Here is a 19965-nt window from a genome sequence, read left to right as displayed (position 1 = left end):
TAGAAGGACCTCAGCATTCGGTGTGAGAAAAAAGGAGAACTATTTACTTGTGTACATTATTAATAATATTTGTATAATTATATAAATATCATTTTCGCCCTATTCCTTATTTTATTAATCCTATGGTATGCCATCATCCATCATCAACAAAGACTTCTATCACGCAGGCATATTTTGAGTAAATCATATGATTATTATAATACTTTTTTATTCTCAAATCATAATATGTGAAAAATTTTCTTGCGTACAAATTAAACTGTTAAGTATCCAAAAATCATAAACTCGTTTGCAGTTACAAATTGTAATCAAGTTCCTACGTAAGCCGTTCATTGAAACTCATTAAATCATCAAGAATATAAAAGGCAAGAGTAATTTGGATTTCATATCATTCTCATTTGAGCTACACGTCACAAAATACAAAATGAATTTTAAGGTTAGTTTAAATAATTAATTAATTACATTTAACTCTCACATTATTAAAAAAAAAACTGCTTCTTCCTTATATTTTATAAGAGTCTCCTAGTAATTGTATTTATTTTATCAGGTTGTCATTTTTGCCGCTTCGCTGATGGCAGTAAGCGCGCAACATCACGGTCAAAGCCATGGCCATGCAACATCTTCTCAATCCATCATCCGACACGACGTCTCCCATGACCACGGCTACAACCACGTACAACCAATTGCCGTCCACAGTGCTCCTGTATATCACCACCAACCAGCTGCTTACATCCAACACGCCGCCCCTATCGTCCACGCTGCTCCAATAGTACACCATGCTGCTCCCATTGCGCACCATCAAACTCCAGTCTACCACAACCAACATAATGATGGTCATGAACACCAGGACTACTACGTAAGTTGAGCCACTTGTGTCATTTATAAATGCGGAATTTATTTACCTTTATTAATTTTTTTTTTATTTTGCTTTAAAAAATATCCAAATATTAACTTTAAATCTTTAATCTTAATATCTATATCTAAGAATTCGGCTTTTATTTACTTTTGCAAAAACTGAAAAAAGAAATCTCAATATTTAATTATAAATCTTTGAGTTTAATATGATCTTCATGTATTTACAGTCTCATCCTAAATACGAGTTCCAATACAACGTAGAAGACCATCACACCGGTGACATCAAGTCTCAGCACGAAGCTCGTGATGGTGACCACGTGACTGGCTCCTACAGTCTGCACCAGCCCGATGGTTCCGTCCGTACTGTCCATTACAACGCCGATAAGCACAGCGGGTAAGAAATTCTCCATTTAGTAGATTACTATGTAAAAGTACATACATTCAAATGACAGCTATGAAAAACAAAGTAAGGAATGAGTGTTGTATCAACGCTGACACGCGCAACTTACAAACTAATTACGAGCATCGAATATGACCATGAGGAAAGTTTTAATTAGGTTGAAAAATGTTTTCAGATTTAACGCACAAGTTGACTACTCCGCCCCATCAACACACGCCCAGCCGATTCACCACGCTCCTGAACACATCCTCTCTCATCACTAAGCGTTGATTTAATAGTCATTAGGAAACACTCAATGTATACTATTAGCTTACTTTATAAAATAAACTTAAAATTTTATTTATTTTTTTATTTATATTCTAATCAAATTTTCAAAAAATTATGAAAAACTTCTGATTTCCTCAACAGATACTAATCTTGTCACAATCCTTTGGAAAATAAATCATGTGAATTATTTAACTACATGCATGAAACTATAACGATCGCGAAGTAGATGCCATAAAAATCAATTGCACTAAAGCCTGTGATAAATTTTCAGTCAATTATACTTCTCAAGCTTGATCAATTCGGTATACGAGGATTTAAAATAGTCGATAAACTTCTTATCCCAGCCAGCCAGTGGCAATAAAAGACGGATCTTATCGATCCTTGTTCCTCAAGGATCGCATTAATTCCAAAGTTTAAAAGTAGTAAACGAAAATATAAATAATACAAAATAAGAATAAAATATTTTTATCAAATTTCTTTATGAAACACAGATACAAAAAATCGATGGATTTAAGATCATAATTTTATAATTAGTTATTCGACAACCTTTTTTACAGCACACGATTCTTCTGGAACTTTAAAAAATCACCGATTTCAAATCACGTTAAAATTACTTTAGAATCTAAAGTATTTATTTAAGTAATATAGTGTTCAGGCCAATTTGAATCTAATTTAATTGTCCGTGATAAGTAACATATTCATCTGAATAGGTATTAATAATTTACTTGGTGGTAGTACTTTGCGCAACCGTCTGGGTTGGTACCGCGAACACAGAAGATATTCTACCGCCAAACAACAATACTCAGAATTGTTGGGCACAAAGTAAAAGTATAAAATATAGTATATATAGTATCTAGGAGTAAAAGTATTGTAATTATTATGATCCGTAAAACACAAAATGACTATCAAGCAATATATTTTAAGTCTAATTAGCTGTTATGTATTCTATAAAGAAAATATTTAACACGAGCTATTTTAACTGATACGCGTGTGACAGATTAAGTAATAAATAAATAAATAATTTGACGATTACAAACAAGGCTTACACTTTGTATTGTATGTTTCAATCAATTCTGTAATAATATTAATTTAAGTTATTTTTGAATTGTGTTGATAACATTGATATTAAATAAGAGGGTACTTTGACTTTTCTTTTAGTAGGTTAGTAGTAGGTAGTGAGGCCTATATAAGTGATGGAAGCTCGGTACAGAAGACTTATACTTTTACTTTGATCCTGGACCAGCAAGGTGCTAACATTTAAGGTACGATATAATTTTTTGATATAGTATAAATGTTATTGCTTGTTAAATTATTGATGAATATATGAATTTTGTTTTTTGCAATTATCAAGATACAAAGTTAGTATGAATGGTTTTATTGTAAATATTAATTGATACAATATTACGATTACTACAGCTATTATAATGATTAAATAAATATTTGAGTTTAATATATAATTTTTTATTGTATCCATAAAATATAATAAAGTAACAAAGAAATAGAAATTATCTTAAAATATCCAGACACAATGTATTAAGTCTCTATTAAAAATCTAACACGTGTATAAAACAAAAAATTGCACACGAGCGCTTAACAGAGACTAATGAATATGCTACAGCTATAACAGATCAAGTAAAACTTTGTGATATAATTTATATATATTTCGTAATTTAGAAATAGTTTTATTATAATAAACACAGGATTAAAAAAAAAAAAAATGCAATTTCTCATCTGTGTAATTGTCTTTTTTGTTCGACTAACATATTTTTTTATTACATAAACATAGCATACGTACAGGTGGATCAATTTCTTAGCTCGATATTGATTGTATTTTAATACTGCTAAATAACATTATTTAAAACAAAAATCTTACTGGAATTGGTTTGAAATAAATACACAAAATAAAATTGCCTTGCCTTGTTTTGCTAAAAATTCCATACTGTTAGTAAAGTAAAGCAGAGCCAAAATAGTTTTTCAATTTTTATATATTTTTAAATTAATTAACTATTATTTGAAATTATGTGCCTTACATGACAATACACATATATGTAGTATCATATCATATGTATATTCATTGAGTAAGAGCAACATTCCAAAATTATTTGGACGCAGTTTTTGTTAAATAATGAATTAATTAATTTCGGCGACGACAATGACATCGTTTCAAAACAAAAGAGAAATGTATAAAAATGTTTTGATAGCCAATTAACAAATATTTTATAGCACGATAAGTATAGCGCTAAAATAATCTTTGATAAATCTTTATTAAAACATGGGGTATGGGTTATGGGGTATCGGGATTTATTTAAGTTATTGTTAATGCGTTTTAAACAAGCATTTTACTAATTCATAAAGTTATTTATAAAGTTAATAGAATCTAAAGTCTGTTAGAGATACGAAAATGTAAGCAAATTACTGACTCAGCTTAAATTAGATTTTATGCCATTTACGTGTATCCTTTATATTATAAAAGAACACGAAAATAAAGATTCAAACGTTAATAGTTTATCCCACAAAAAAAAAAACGTAAAATGTTGCCAAGTCCATATAACTCGCATTGACAAAAGTTATCAGATCTCTTGTGGAGCCAAGCTTCTAACTCTTCGCTTAGTGCGTTTACCTCTACAAGACCTAACTGTACAAACTCTCTACCTAAGTAATGCATATGTGGCTTGGCTAGGTTGCTACATTCCCATGGGCGTAACGTGAAAATTTTATTTTCTATTATACAATAATTCGTGTAGTAAAGAAACGATATGATGTATGTATATAACTTTTTTTTTATGATTATACAGGGTTAGATATTTTTTTAACAAAGACACCTTATTTTCATTTTTAGATCTCTAGTGTCAACATTTTGGAGGTCTCATACTAACTGCCATCCCCTAGTTTAAGGGCTTGAGGAATATAAGTTACAAGTTTGTTTGATTGTATATTAATACTAGCAAATATACCTTATCAATGAAAATCAATTCTAAAAAGTACTAAGTTATGTGCATAGTTAGCTTCATTTTGTTGTATAAAAATTTTGGGTGTAAAAAAGTTTTATTTAAATAGATTTATTTTTTAAATTAGGTTACAGTTATTTGACACAGCGTGTTAAATGCGTATCAAATGTTCTTTTATTCCAAGTGACCCACACTTGAAATAAAAGAACATTTGATAAATCAATGTACTTTATTTATTTATACTATAACTTATTGTAATTGAAATTTCAAGCGCTACTGACGATATTTTTTTTTTTATTATTTAGAATCACTGGTCGCCAGGCCGATATAAGCTAAGTTTATACAATGGACTATAAAAAAAAGCACATCACCAAATTACCACTTACACAAGATAGCGTTAATTTTTTAGGGGAACGAGCATACCATCATAGAATTGGCTCATTTTTTTTTAAATAATGTAATCATATAATGTAATTCATTTTCTTATGAACTATGAAGTATCCAAAAATCATAAACTCGTTTGCAGTTACAAATTGTAATCAAGTTCCTACGTAAGCCGTTCAATGAAACTCATTAAATCATCAAGAATATAAAAGGCAAGAGTAATTTGGATTTCATATCATTCTCATTTGAGCTACACGTCACAAAATACAAAATGAATTTTAAGGTTAGTTTAAATAATTAATTAATTACATTTAACTCTCACATTATTAAAAAAAAAACTGTTTCTTTCTTATATTTTATAAGAGTCTCCTAGTAATTGTATTTATTTGATCAGGTTGTCATTTTTGCCGCTTCGCTGATGGCAGTAAGCGCGCAACATCACGGACAAAGCCATGGCCATGCAACATCTTCTCAATCCATCATCCGGCACGACGTCTCCCATGACCACGGCTACAACCACGTACAACCAATTGCCGTCCACAGTGCTCCTGTATATCACCACCAACCAGCTGCTTACATCCAACACGCCGCCCCTATCGTCCACGCTGCTCCAATAGTACACCATGCTGCTCCCATTGCGCACCATCAAACTCCAGTCTACCACAACCAACATAATGATGGTCATGAACACCAGGACTACTACGTAAGTTTAGTCATTTGTGTTATTTTGAGAATTCGGCTTTTATTTACTTTTGCAAAAACTGAAAAAAAAAATATCTCGATCTTTAATTATAAATCTTTGAGTTTAATATGATCTTCATGTATTTACAGTCTCATCCTAAATACGAGTTCCAATACAACGTAGAAGACCATCACACCGGTGACATCAAGTCTCAGCACGAAGCTCGTGATGGTGACCACGTGACTGGCTCCTACAGTCTGCACCAGCCCGATGGTTCCGTCCGCACTGTCCATTACAACGCCGATAAGCACAGCGGGTAAGAAATTTTCCAGTTAGTAGATTACTATGTATAAGTCCATACATTCAAATGACAGCTATGAAAAACAAAGTAAGGAATGAGTGTTGTATCAACGCTGACACGCGCAACTTACAAACTATTTACGAGCATCGAAAATGACCATGAGGAAAGTTTTATTTAGGTTGAAAAATGTTTTCAGATTTAACGCACAAGTTGACTACTCTGCTCCATCAACACACGCCCAGCCGATTCACCACGCTCCTGAACACATCCTCTCTCATCACTAAGCGTTGATTTAACAGTCATTAGGAAACTCTCAATGTATACTATTAGCTTAATTAATAAAAAAAATTAAAATATTATTTAATTTTTTATTTATATTCTTATGAAATTTAGAGATATTTACCAAAAACTTTCTTTAATAAAGAATATATGAATATTTTTTATCGTTTCTACTAAACCTAAAACTAAAATCGTTGTTAAATTCTAGTATCAGTCAGCCAGTGGCAATCAAAGATACTCCCTGTCAATCCTTTTTCTTCAAAGATAGCATTGATTCCAATCATTTTTAACTTTATTTATTACTAGAAAGCGATTTGCCTTATTTTATTACGTAATATAAATCAAAAAATTTCGATAACATAGATTTAAATTTAGATAGTTTTAACTGAGTCAAAAAATTAGAAGATATCACAAATTCCTTGAAAATTACTATAGATTTTGAAGTATTATTCGAGCCCATAGCCCATCTGGTTAACTTGTAGACTTTAGAATTATAACATCACTTTCATAAAATTACTTTTTATCAATTACATAAAAATTATTTTTTTTTAATAAAAAGAATAGCAACAATGTAAAAAATTACTATTACTCCTACTTACCACTCCATTTAAGCTTAAATCTTGTTTTAGGAGTAGGGACGTCAATATTCCAGAGTCAGGATCGGTCCACGGACTTATTACATAGCTAGGCGGCCCTTAAATCATCGCACTATTTCGAATAAATATTGTAAATTTTAAAGTATTCATTGTTTACAACAATTTTAATAGTTCGATATAACTAACGTATACATCTGTATACGTTAGTTATCTCGTTTAAATAATTTGCCATTTCTAGTTCATCAGACAATAACATTTTAAAACAGTTCAATCCAAGTCCCTACCGATGGAAATTAGGTTAGACTTTTACATGTTAATTGAATTATATATTAATATCATATTACATGATCATGTGATATGATATAGTATTTGATCATTATTGAGTCAAATTGTTGTGATGTGATGATTCTTCCAAAATTCTGAGAATGAATTTTTTGTTCAATAATTAATTAATTCGATTCGGCGATGACAATGACATCGTTTCAGAATAAAGAACTAAAGAGAAATGTACAAAAATGTGCTGATAGACCATTAACAAATATTCTGTGTCACATTAAGTATAATGCCAAAATAATCTCTGAATAATATGTATTAATAAAAGAGTAATCTGTCTTTTTGTAAATGTATTTTTTAAACAAATATGTTACTGATTCATTAAATTATTTACAAATTAAATATAATCGATAAGTATATATTACATACGAATACGAAAATGTAAACAAATGATTTACTAAGCTTAAATTAGATTTTATACCATTTACCTGTCTCCTTTATAACATACAAAAAGACGAAATTATAGAGTGTCACGGCAATATAGCTTAAATTTAATACGGGAGAAACTGCGAGGCGCAGGTACCTACTTCTATATTAATATTATGAAAAAACCAAATTTGTTTGTTTATATGTAGGAGGTAATCTCGTTAATGAATGATCCAATTGTAAATTAATCTTCACGAGTAGAAAGTGCCTCCTGTGCTAAGCCGGAGCTAGTATATAATAATATTTTATACCAAAACCTACCCCGAAATATGCAATGTATATTGGTTTCGTAGTTTTTTTCAATTAAGCATTAAAAAAAATCTCCTCATTTGTTATTAAGCATTAATTGTATCACACAAATAACACTTTTACTCTTAAGATTGATTTTCATCAACACTTTTAATATCTTTATAATAATGTGTATCTTGTAAAATAGACGTTCTTAGATATACGTAAGAGACTCTGGACTGGCTACATTCATTCGAAGTAGCTGACAGCCAAATGTATCACCTGATTTAATCTGGCCACATAGATATTGCAATAAGAAAGCTTAACAATTTTTCGTCAATCGTGAATTCGCCACAAGTCAGTCGCCATTCGTCAAGTTATTATGTCCCTTGTAATTACAGCTACAAGGAACTTGTACCCTTGTACCTGTAATTACAAGGCTTACTCATCCTTAACAGCCGGAACACAACTATAAGTAGTCCTACTTGGTGGTGAAAAATAATTATGATAAATGGGCGGCGCCACACGGTCTCACAAAGCCCTATCAAATTAAAAAATAAATACTTTACTCGGTGATAGTGCTTTTCATTTAAACACTGAAACCGTGAAAAAATGGTAATTAAATTAGCAAGTATCTTAAATACTCGTCTCTAATTTCATCTAAACGTTTCATAATTTTGTATGAAATACAGATTAAGCTATATAAATATGATAGTGTTATGAATATTTTGTAGAATATTTCTTTGTTAATTGTATTGATAAGCTTTCGTTAATTAATTACGATGAAGTTGCGTAAAAACATATTTGAATACTAACAATCGGAAAACCATAAACTCGTTTTAAGTTTCAACACATAGTAAGGTGACTACGAAAGTAGTTCTTTATTTAAACACATTAAATCGTTCAGAATATAAAAGGCCAGAGTGATTTCAAATTAATGTCATTCAAATTTGAGCTTCTCATCTAAAAGTACAAAATGAATTTTAAGGTGAGTTAAATTAAAAAAAAATGTATTTATTTTTAATTTTTATTATTACAATAAAAATGTATATGTTTTAATCAGGTTGTAATTTTTGCCGCTTCGCTGATGGCAGTCAGCGCGCAGCATCATGAACAAAGTCATGGTCATGCAACTTCTTCTCAATCAATCATCCGTCATGATATCTCGCACAACCAACATGGCTACAGCCACCAACCGATCGCTCTCCACGCTGCTCCAGTCGCATACCATCAACCCACTGTTTCCGTTCACCATGCTGCCCCCATTGTTCACTCTGCTCCTATAGTTCACCACGCTACTCCTATCGCATACCATCAAGCTCCCGTATACCACAGCCAACACAATGGCGCTCATGAACACCAGGATTACTACGTAAGTATATGTTTTATCTCAGAATATTAGAAACTCGTTTAATAAATTCTACTAATAATTCGATTTTAACAGGCGCATCCCAAATACGAGTTCCAATACAACGTAGAAGACCACCACACTGGTGACATCAAGTCGCAGCACGAAGCTCGTGATGGTGATCATGTGACCGGCTCCTACAGTCTGCACCAGCCTGATGGTTCCGTTCGCACCGTCCACTACAACGCTGATAAGCATAGCGGGTAAATTATATTTCTTTTCTATACCGAGTTAAATGTTGGTTAAGTAAATAAATTTGTCCGGAATATATCATTTAATATTTAAACAGTATAATGTCTACGGTTTGTTAAATGTATTTGTTAATAGACTGGAAGATAAAAGTTCATACTACGTCTTATATCTTTCAGTCAGGTTCGGAAGAATACTTTCATTAGTTTTGCAATAGGAAATAAAATTATTCTTTTCTAATACTGAAGGGCTAATGTGAAGGTTTTTATTATATTTTATGTGCTTTCAGATTTAACGCACAAGTTGACTACTCCGCCCCATCGACACACGCCCAGCCGATTCACCACGCTTCAGAACACATCCTATCTCATCACTAAATAGTTTAAATTTGATAGACATAAGAAGAGTCCTTAATTAATATTATTATATATTTGAAAATAAAATATTAAAGTAAAATTATATTTTAAATTAAAACACCTAACTTATTATATTATAGCCCTTACAACTTTCTCACATTGACGCAATTAAGCATTTCATTGAAAAATTTGAATTATTTTTACTTATTACGTAAATCTTCCTGACACTGAAATTCGGTCACGATTTCCTAGAGACACTTCGAAAGTGGTAAAATATACCCCCCCCCCCCCCCCCGCGTGTAACTTTTATAATAAAAGTAAAAAAAATTATGTACATCACATTACCATGCAAAATTCCACCAAAAATTTATTGAGTAGTTTTTTTTAATACGTCATAAATCGTAAACAGCAAAAGGGTATTTTCAATAGTGAAAACTAAATTATAAAATTTCATAAAAATTAAAATATACTGAAGAATGGAACAATATTTCGCAAGTTCGCTTAGTAAACATAATCAGATATATTTGGGACCGATTATATACGTAGAAATATACTTAAATATTTAATTATAAAAGCGCATTATTAATTTATATATGTCACATTACGTTACGTTGTAGGTCACGTAATGTACAAACTAAAAATTAGTTTGTACATCACGTGACCTAAAACACGAGCTGCCCTGGTGTGGCGTCAGATAGGCAAAAACTGTCATTTCAATATCATCTGGCACTTTGATAAACAACTTTTCTGGAGTTTTCATGCTAGTATTTGTACATTAAACTCCAACGATAATGATTGTGATTCGCTGTTTTCCCAAAAAACATCAAATATTAATAGCTGTTTACGTTGAATGAGTATCGGAAGTACATACAGACCTGTTGTTATTAACTATCTGACGTCATCAAATGGAATGACAGCGTTTTTGGGGGATTAAAAAAGGTTTAAAATTTAATTTAATGGCAAGAAAGCGTGTTTATTTTGCTGAAATGGTTTTTTATTTGGAAAATCAACATTTTGGAGTACTTTTTCAGACATATTATACCTCAAATCATTGTTTTGTTGGCTACATCAAGACAGCCACCGTATTATGAGATATTATAATACGGTGTATAATATATTTGGCTCTCTATCATTTGATAGGGAGAAACTTCACATTGTTAAACATCGTGCATGTGTGATAATGCATTATTTACATCGTCATTGTTAGTTTTTTTCCTATCGACCTTAAAAATCAATGAAGGATGGTCAGCAAATAACACTGTATCACAAATACTTTTAATAGAAAGTCATCATTTATATATACTAGAAATTGAAAAAGACCCAAAATTGTTCCTTGTGGAACCACCCAATATAGGCATCCAGACGACTTTATCCATTAATTAAAACTCGGTGGACTCTTTGTCTTGAGTATGAAGTAACTATATCTAGAGCTTTACCTTTAATATCATAGTATGTAACTTTCACAATCAAATGATTTATACAAATCACAGAATACTTCAAAATCATTAAGTGATTTCTTCTATATACCGTAAATATGTTTGAGAAATGCTCTTACCGCATCATTTGTCCCGATCTCTTGCAAAACCAAATTCCTCGCTACGAAAAATAGTATTTATACCGAAATGGACCAGAAGTCGATTTAAAACATTTATTTAAATAAAGAAGTATAGAAAATAGTCCTGTAATTACTGAGATCGCTTCTGTTTCCAGTCTTAATAATTGTTAGAAGTTTACAAAATTTTAACAAGTTAGGAAATTAACCCGTGTCCAAATTCTTGTTAAAATAACAGTACTACAGAAAAAAAATACTGCTATATACGAGCAATATCTAATATATATGACGTTATTGATCTAGACACGCGGTAGCGTGTCAGCCAAATTCTAGTAACAGAACTGGCGAGCAGCACCGTGTGTAATATTACACGAACCATTTGGAGCTACTTTTGACCTCCTCATAACTCAAAAACTATTTGACATAAATGTGTCAAATTTGGCTCACATATTGAGACTCACGTGATACATATGTGTTCCAAATTTCATAAGCGCACCTCAAATGGTTATTTAGATATTAACGTCTAAAAATCGTCATTTTTATCACTGACTGACCTATAGATCAAAACTATAACCTACTTCCAGGTGACCTAGAAAGTTCAAATTGGGCATGCAGGTAGATAATTATTATAAAGGAAAAAATCTGAAACTGGTAATTTTTTATCATTTTAATATAATTTTTCTTTTTATTGGGTCGATTAGGAATACTTATATACTAGTTCCTGTAATAACTGTAATAAAAAAAATGATGTAAGAACCAGCAATCAAAACTTATGACAGCTGGTCTTAATGTGGATTTTAAGGTCTTCACGTGAATATATAACAAGTTGAATACCACCCTTAAGTTTTTTAATTCCAAATATTTCCGTTTTATTACTTATGAGTATAGCCGACTTTCGTATTTATTATGTTATTAACTAGCATTTAGCGCACATCAATGGTGCAAAATAATTATACTTAAAAAAATAATAATAATAGGCATTTCGGTACACGGTGTGCGACGCGTAGCCGGAGCAGCGGGATAGGAGCGTTGCGATTAAACCTTAACGCGGACGTGTCTGAGCGAGTGGCAACCGCGCTCATAAGAATTATTTCAATGCTTTCTGATGGAAGCTGCCTAGTCTATTCGACTGCATATTTTTTGTTTGAGTATACTAGTATACAACAATAAAATAGGTTTCGTGAGACTGTAGTAGAGTATGTATATCTTAACTGGAATGATTTAAGTTTGTACTCTAGCGCTACAAACGGGGATCCTTATTGCTTGGAAGAAAAGTATCGAGCAAGCATGCTGATGTCAGCAAAGGACTGGTGAATGGGTCCAATGGAAAAATAGAGTGTACCTTATAATATATAATATGTACCTTACATTGGGGACGTCGACAACAGCAATAGCGCACGTAATATAACAATTCAATTTAAAAATAATTTAATTTGCGAACTAGAAGTCCAAACTAAGTTACAGATATTAAGTAATGTACATATATGTTCAAAGGAAACAATTCTCTATTTGCTTAGCATATTCTACTACTCTACACAAATCATAAGGCCTTCGCCTTGACGGTGCTCTTTTCGACATAGGCTTCACTACATTAAGTAAAGAGCAGGCTTACGTTGACCTCTCCAGAGTTAAAAACTTAGATGGAGTACATCTTATCAATTTAGGTCCAAGTCAAATCAAGGCACAAGAGAGCTCTATTGTAGAGTACAACCGTCTGCGCACGTTATACCGCCCCGACTTGGCCAAATTAAGTATAAACAGAAAACGCGTAAAAAAAATCCGGACACTGAATGGGCAATTCACTCGAACATTTCAGAGGTACCTACAAGAAAAATAAAAAAGTATCAAAAAAAATACAATTATACCCCGTAAACGTAGGAAAATAGAATAGCTTAACAAAAACCATTTGGTATTAATTTTGTTATTAATAAGTACCTACTAATAATTTGTATACAAAAAGTAGTGATATCCCATCAAAAACATAAATGTAAAAATGAGAGCCAAGTTAAATAAAGATATATATATCATAATATTTAACTTAGCTCTCATGTTTACATTTATGTTTTTGATGGGATGAATTTTACCAAAATACCCCCCATGTCGTTAGTTTTTTTAATATTTATTTTAAATGCTTTTAAGATATCAACAAAGACTGTTTCGAATGAAAAATCAATAACTCATTTAGAAACCTATTGCATCTAATGTACGAGCAGATGATTTTAAGTGAATTGTTATTTTATTGGATATGTTATCAAAAAAGCCTTTAGTATACTATCGGAATTCAAAACAAAATTGGAACAATATTTCGCAAGATCGTTTAATAAACCTTATCAGATATATGCGGCACCGAATAGAATCTGAAATAAGGGCACGTAGAGGAAATTCAGCATAATTATTAAAAGAAAAAAAAAATCGTACTTCAACTTTTTTTATTATAAAAATTTATAATTCAATAAAAAAACCATAACCAATTTTATGTACAATTATCCATTTTGTTAAGAAATAAGTTATGGTATGGAATCCAGTATACAAACATACACATAACGTAAATAATAAAGGCATATGAACTACCGCTCAAAAGTATTTGGCCACCTGCAAATTATTTAAGTTATAAGCAAAACGTATACAAAGAGTCAAGTCAGCATCAAACTATAGGTTTCAATTTAAAAAAGTATAATTACTTATGAACACATGGTTAAAATGTCTATTTCAAAGTGACTTTGAACATTGATGCAGTTTATGAGTCCGTCAGTGTACCTATTTTATGTTTTATACTTATCTGTCTACTTATTTAAGGTTGAAATAAATTTTATACGAACTTGAAAGTAACGATACAATATTTTAATTCACTTTTATTACGTTTTGAAAAAATACCGCTAAATAATGTGCCGAAAAAGGAAAAAATTATTAATAAGAATAATAGTAATATACACAAAACTTAACCCAGTGAATTATTATATTGTCGCAGTTCTTTTATCTTTTACTAACACATACCGATTTCCAAGCAGGAACCTTGATTGGAGTTTTGCATGTTTTCCTTCATATAATATGTTTTTAATTTAATCTATTTCAAACAAACCCATATAAATGCCATTCGACTCTCTTAGGGGATACCCCCTACGTCTACGTTCCATGAAGAATACCTGTGCCAAATTTCACGCCGTTAGACTCACTGGCTTAGGGTATTCCTTGAATATCAGTCAGCCATTTAATAAATTTATTAAGTAGATAAAAAAGGTTAAGGAATTTAAATTGCTTAATAATTAAAACAATTTTGAATGTGAAAACTTGTTTTAAGTTGTCACCTCAATCAAACGTACGTAAAATGTCCATAATAAACACGTAGTAAGAGATTATGTATATAAAAGCACGAGTAATCTCGATTTAATATCATTCGAATCCCGAACACAAAACAAAAAACACAAAATGTTATTCAAAGTAAGATCGAATTTAATAAATTATTTTTGTCAAAGCATTATTTTTATTTATTGTCACGAATTTTATATTAAATTCGTTATTAACATGTCTCATATAGTTTTACTACGTTTTAAATTTAAATTATTTATCTCTAACATACTTTTTTCTAGGTACTTTTCCTAGCAGCTTCGCTGATGGTAGCAAGCGCGCAGCATCATGGACAAAGTCATGGTCACGCAACTTCTTCTCAATCAATCATCCGTCACGATATCTCCCACAACCAACATGGCTACAACCACGTCCAACCCATCGCCGTCCACGCTGCTCCGGTCGCATACCATCAACCCGCTGTTTCCGTTCACCACGCTGCTCCCATTGTTCACTCTGCTCCTGTAGTTCACCACGCTACTCCTATCGCATACCATCAAGCTCCCGTCTACCACAGCCAACACAATGACGCTCATGAACACCAGGATTACTACGTAAGTATCATATAGTTTTATAATATGTATTCAGTGTTATTATTTAATTATCATTCTAAATATAAAATTCTAATAAAATTATGTTTTGCAGTCGCACCCTAAATACGAGTTCCAATACAACGTAGAAGACCATCACACTGGTGACATCAAGTCTCAGCACGAAACTCGTGATGGTGACCACGTGACCGGCTCCTACAGTCTGCACCAACCCGATGGTTCCGTACGCACCGTCCATTACAACGCTGACAAGCATAACGGGTAATTTTTTTACTTTTTACCAACTGATCTAATGATGAATGAGATGAGATATGACTTTACTATTTGAATTTTTATTTAAATATAATTCAACTTATGATTTTTCTTACATTAGTATTATGTTCATAGATTTTATTAAAACTTGACAAGCAGGACTATAATCCTTTAAGCCTTGGATCTATTTTACAATTTATTTATCTTTAATTGTATTTACTTATTACAGATTCAATGCTCAAGTAGAAAACTCCGCTCCGTCAACACACGCTCAGCCAGCTCACGCTCAGCATCACGCGCCACAATACGTTCTGTCTCACCATTAAATTACTACAGAACTATATTTACTTAATAATGTATTATAGCATTTTAGTTATGTATACTTAGACTAAGCAATAAAAACATTAAGAAAGAACTTTATGTGAATAAATTCAATCCTAATACCCGATCAACGTATCACAATAAATCGATTAAAACGTTTCAAATTTTGTTTGATATTCAGAAAACTGAAAATTCATTTATTTTGTGTATTTGCCTATCAACTTAAAATATGCATTATTTCATTATTAAAACTGGTTCATTGATAAACACTTTAGTTATAGCCTTCTTATAGATACAAAGTCACAATTTTAAGACTACACGCGCTTTTAAAATATCTATAACATAAAAAAACCAATAAAGATGCATGTGAAAAAGTTTGAAAAACGACACACTTAGAACAAATAACTAGGTCCAATATCAAACTGCGTACTATCGAAAGTCACATTGGCAATTTTTATGTTTATTATATTTTTTTTTATTAAAAGCATTGAAATATAATATCACTGAAAATTACAAAACTGAAGATTAGCAGTTCGATGAATTGCCCGTTATCTTAATAAATTGTAATAGTTTGCTTAATAAATTATAATTATCTGATACGTGCTGATATTGAGTTTTATTCTCATAAATGCGAAAGTCCGTTTATTTTGTTATGCTTTTACACCTTGACTACTCAACTGATTATTATTATTGAATTTTTCATACCTATTGTCAGCGATACAGAGAAGGATATAAAGTACTTAAGAACTCTGCCACACTTTGCGGACGAATTCGTGAATGTAAACTAGTATGAATAATAAAAACTTTAATGGTTTTAGTAAAGTGATTGATTACTTTGCCATTCTCCTTTATTTTATTTCCACTCCTTTATAGTAACTTTCACATAATGTTATTCGTATCCGTGTTATAAGCCTCTGTTTAAAATAATTCAAAATTTACATTTGAAGTCGGTATTTGAAATAATAGTGAAAATATATTCCTTACACAGAATACCCTGTCGTATTTCCTCCACGGGTGACAGTTGCTGGTTAATTTTTCGCCCATAAAATCGGAATTTCAATTCAACGTGGAAGTGCTATTGAGTTCTTGCCACCATTTCATTATAATTTGTACGGTAGCTATATTTATTTTGATTCGTAAATAAATACTTATTTAAGTTCTCAATTTATTTATTTTTTATTTACTTAAGACTATTTACATTAATAAATATAAAAAAATCTATAAAAAAAACCTTATAAATAATCCTCTTGGTACTCATAGAAAACATGATATGAATCTACTATTATATTTTAGGTATTAAATACTGAGTATAAGATATGCGTGTGGATGGAAATATTTATTTTATACTGATTTTTCGTTCAGTACTGTTTTTTTATAAGTACAAATTCACCTCAGTAGGAGTATTCTGTAAGAAGAAATTTGAAACTCACCGCAAAACCCAAACATGAAATGTCAGAATTTGAAATGCTATATTGTCTACAAAAATTACAACATTTATAGAATACACATATCACAATGGTATCATCGTAAGTCGGTGGTCAACATTTCACAAGTGAGATATGAAATATAGACTTACAGAATCGCACTGTGGGTCACGATCTTACAATGACAAAAAGATATAAGCGTCATCAACGGTATTGCTATAATTAGCTATTACTGATTATTGTGGGAACATTTACTTTAAAGACGTGTTTCCTACATCCATCAAAATAAAGTATTATATGTCGGTTGAAAAATGTTGAAACATTTCACATAAAATACGAAATGACTACTTACACATTTTATTTAAGTTTTCATCAATAGTACGACAATTACAATACCTAACAGGTTGAATAAGAAATATTATTAAGAGAAGTATTCATCTAAACATTTAAAGGTATCAGCAGTTAAAACTGCTATTCAATAATACTAGATTATTAAGAATTGATTTGGCAATAAATATAGTTTAATTTAAAAAGTTAGAATGTGTAAAAGTTGTCGTAAAAAATAAAAAATAACTTATTTATTTATTTATAATTATTAGTTATATAGGTCTCAGGTGAAATCGAGGATGAATTGTCATTAGAGGTGAAGCTGGAGATAGCCTATCGAACCCTGATTCGCAGGTTGGAGGATATTTTACATTCAAGCCGATGGAGATGTTTATCAGACGTAGATACTTCGGTAGATACCTAGACTGTATAGTGAGGTGGGAATTGTTACACTCCTGCCACGATAATGACGCGCCCTTGAATTCGGCACCTCACGTTCAAAGTGTGCCGAAGACAGCACCATCACTATTTACTAAGGCTTCTCGTTGCCGAGCGTGATAAACGTCATGTCTAGTAGCAAGCGATACTGGAAGGAGATGGTCTTTTCAGCGAAAATGTCATGTTGCAAGAGGTAGCCATGGAGCGGCACTAAGAGGACATTGCCACCGCTGATCCGCTATGCCATAAACAACAGAGTTGAAAGCGTCAGCGCACCTTCTTCCGCCACCATAAGCGTCGATGAAGATAAGGGAACACCCTAAACTCCTGACCAGAACCTCTGTTCTGGTCAGGAGTTTAGGGTGTTCCTGCACTCTGTACTCACAGGAGGTTATGAGCTAGAGACCGCAGAGGCAGGTCAACTACACTATGTGCTCACCCCGGTACTATTTAGCCGCACTCGGCATGCATATGCTGCGTTTTTTCAGTGGATTGATTATAATTTAATATCTCTCGTTATGTATTTATGAAGCAATCTGTTAAGCTAGTAAATCAAAGGCTCGAAGGGTTAAAAATGTAAGTTGCCTAATAAGTAGAACAATTTGTAATCTGGTTTTAAGTTGTCACCTCCATCAAACGTACGTAACGTGTCCGAAATAAGCACGTAGTAAGCGATTATGAATATAAAAGCACGAGTGATCTCGATTTAATATCATTGCGATTCGGAACTCAAACCAAAAAACGCAAAATGCTATCTAAAGTAAGTTCGAAATAAATAAATTATATTGAGTAATTATACTCGTATTTTTGTTATTAATGGTAAAGTAATAAACTCATTTAAAATGATATAATAATATTTTTTCGCCTTTTTTTCGTATAGGTACTTTTCCTCGCAGCTTCGCTGATGGTAGCCAGCGCGCAGCATCATGAACAAAGTCATGGTCATGCAACTTCTTCTCAATCAATTATCCGCCACGATATCTCCCACAACCAACATGGCTACAATCACGTCCAACCTATCGCCGTCCACGCTGCTCCAGTCGCATACCATCAACCCGCTGTTTCCGTTCACCATGCTGCCCCCATTGTTCACTCTGCTCCTGTAGTTCATCATGCATCTCCTATCGCATACCATCAATCTCCCGTCTACCACAGCCAACACAATGACGCTCATGAACACCAGGATTACTACGTAAGTATCACATAATTTTATAATATGTATTCAGTTTAAATTATCAATATAATGAATATTTAATAATCATTCTAACTATAATACTCTAATAAAATTATGTTTTTCAGTCGCACCCTAAATACGAGTTCCAATACAACGTAGAAGACCATCACACTGGTGACATCAAGTCTCAGCACGAAGCTCGTGATGGTGACCACGTGACCGGCTCCTACAGTCTGCACCAGCCCGATGGTTCCGTACGCACCGTCCACTACAACGCTGATAAACATAATGGGTACATTTTTTGCTGATATAATTTATGCTAATATTGCTATATAACTTTCTTATGATTCGTGATAAAAAATTGTTTCATAATTGATTCATAAGTTATGACTTGAATTAGAATTTAAATATACAAGGCCCGATGCAACCGATAGATGATATGACTAAAAACGATACTTAAAAGTGCTAAACTGTATTTAATTTTAATTGTTATTTACAGATTCAATGCTCAAGTGGAAAACTCCGCTCCATCAACACACGCCCAGCCAGCTCACGGTCATCATCAAGCACCTCAATACGTTCTGTCTCACCATTAAATTATTTAAGGACAATATTTAGCTAAGAATGTAGCATAATTTTTATGTGTACAATTACGATTTAAGTAATAAATTTGTTAATACCAAATACAATATATTATTAGCCTGCCATATGCTGTTGTACTTGTACTTGTTCTGAAAATGAAAATATTATTAGGTAACAAATAATTTAAAAATACTTAAAAAAATAAATCGAAAATAACAATTTGATACATAGAAAAAAAAGTAAAAAAAAATTAATCTAAAAATGGTTGATTTATTTAGTTATTAAAACTAGACTTAATATGTGAGGGTTCCGTCAAAATCATAATTAGACGGAACAAAAAGATTGACAGA

General features: G+C 31.9%; 5 protein-coding genes across 5 annotated transcripts; all 5 read left to right on the top strand.

The window, feature by feature from the left end:
* Positions 1-404: 404 nt before the first annotated feature.
* On the top strand, positions 405-1606 carry LOC125064047 (cuticle protein 8-like). Its single transcript, XM_047670823.1, has 4 exons — positions 405-433; positions 545-853; positions 1080-1246; positions 1428-1606. The coding sequence occupies exons 1-4, from the start codon at positions 422-424 to the stop codon at positions 1513-1515; spliced, it is 576 nt and encodes a 191-aa protein (XP_047526779.1). The 5' UTR covers positions 405-421; the 3' UTR covers positions 1516-1606.
* Positions 1607-5269: 3663 nt separating this feature from the next.
* LOC125064398 (cuticle protein 8-like) lies at positions 5270-6163 on the top strand. Its single transcript, XM_047671388.1, has 3 exons — positions 5270-5554; positions 5683-5849; positions 6031-6163. Exons 1-3 carry the CDS (start codon positions 5270-5272, stop codon positions 6116-6118), a joined length of 540 nt encoding a protein of 179 aa, XP_047527344.1. The 3' UTR covers positions 6119-6163.
* Positions 6164-8632: 2469 nt separating this feature from the next.
* LOC125064048 (cuticle protein 8-like) lies at positions 8633-9670 on the top strand. The gene is made up of 4 exons (XM_047670824.1): positions 8633-8684; positions 8760-9068; positions 9141-9307; positions 9583-9670. Exons 1-4 carry the CDS (start codon positions 8673-8675, stop codon positions 9668-9670), a joined length of 576 nt encoding a protein of 191 aa, XP_047526780.1. The 5' UTR covers positions 8633-8672.
* A 4957-nt stretch (positions 9671-14627) lies between these two features.
* LOC125064396 (cuticle protein 8-like) lies at positions 14628-15730 on the top strand. Its single transcript, XM_047671387.1, has 4 exons — positions 14628-14639; positions 14789-15100; positions 15192-15358; positions 15579-15730. Exons 1-4 carry the CDS (start codon positions 14628-14630, stop codon positions 15673-15675), a joined length of 588 nt encoding a protein of 195 aa, XP_047527343.1. The 3' UTR covers positions 15676-15730.
* Positions 15731-18607: 2877 nt separating this feature from the next.
* LOC125064049 (cuticle protein 8-like) lies at positions 18608-19629 on the top strand. The gene is made up of 4 exons (XM_047670826.1): positions 18608-18619; positions 18740-19051; positions 19159-19325; positions 19533-19629. The coding sequence occupies exons 1-4, from the start codon at positions 18608-18610 to the stop codon at positions 19627-19629; spliced, it is 588 nt and encodes a 195-aa protein (XP_047526782.1).
* The last annotated feature ends 336 nt before the right edge of the window (positions 19630-19965 follow it).

Source organism: Vanessa atalanta, chromosome 5, assembly GCF_905147765.1.
Source record: "Vanessa atalanta chromosome 5, ilVanAtal1.2, whole genome shotgun sequence".
Classification (NCBI taxonomy): domain Eukaryota; kingdom Metazoa; phylum Arthropoda; class Insecta; order Lepidoptera; family Nymphalidae; genus Vanessa; species Vanessa atalanta.
This window is presented reverse-complemented; position numbering and strand designations above follow the sequence as displayed.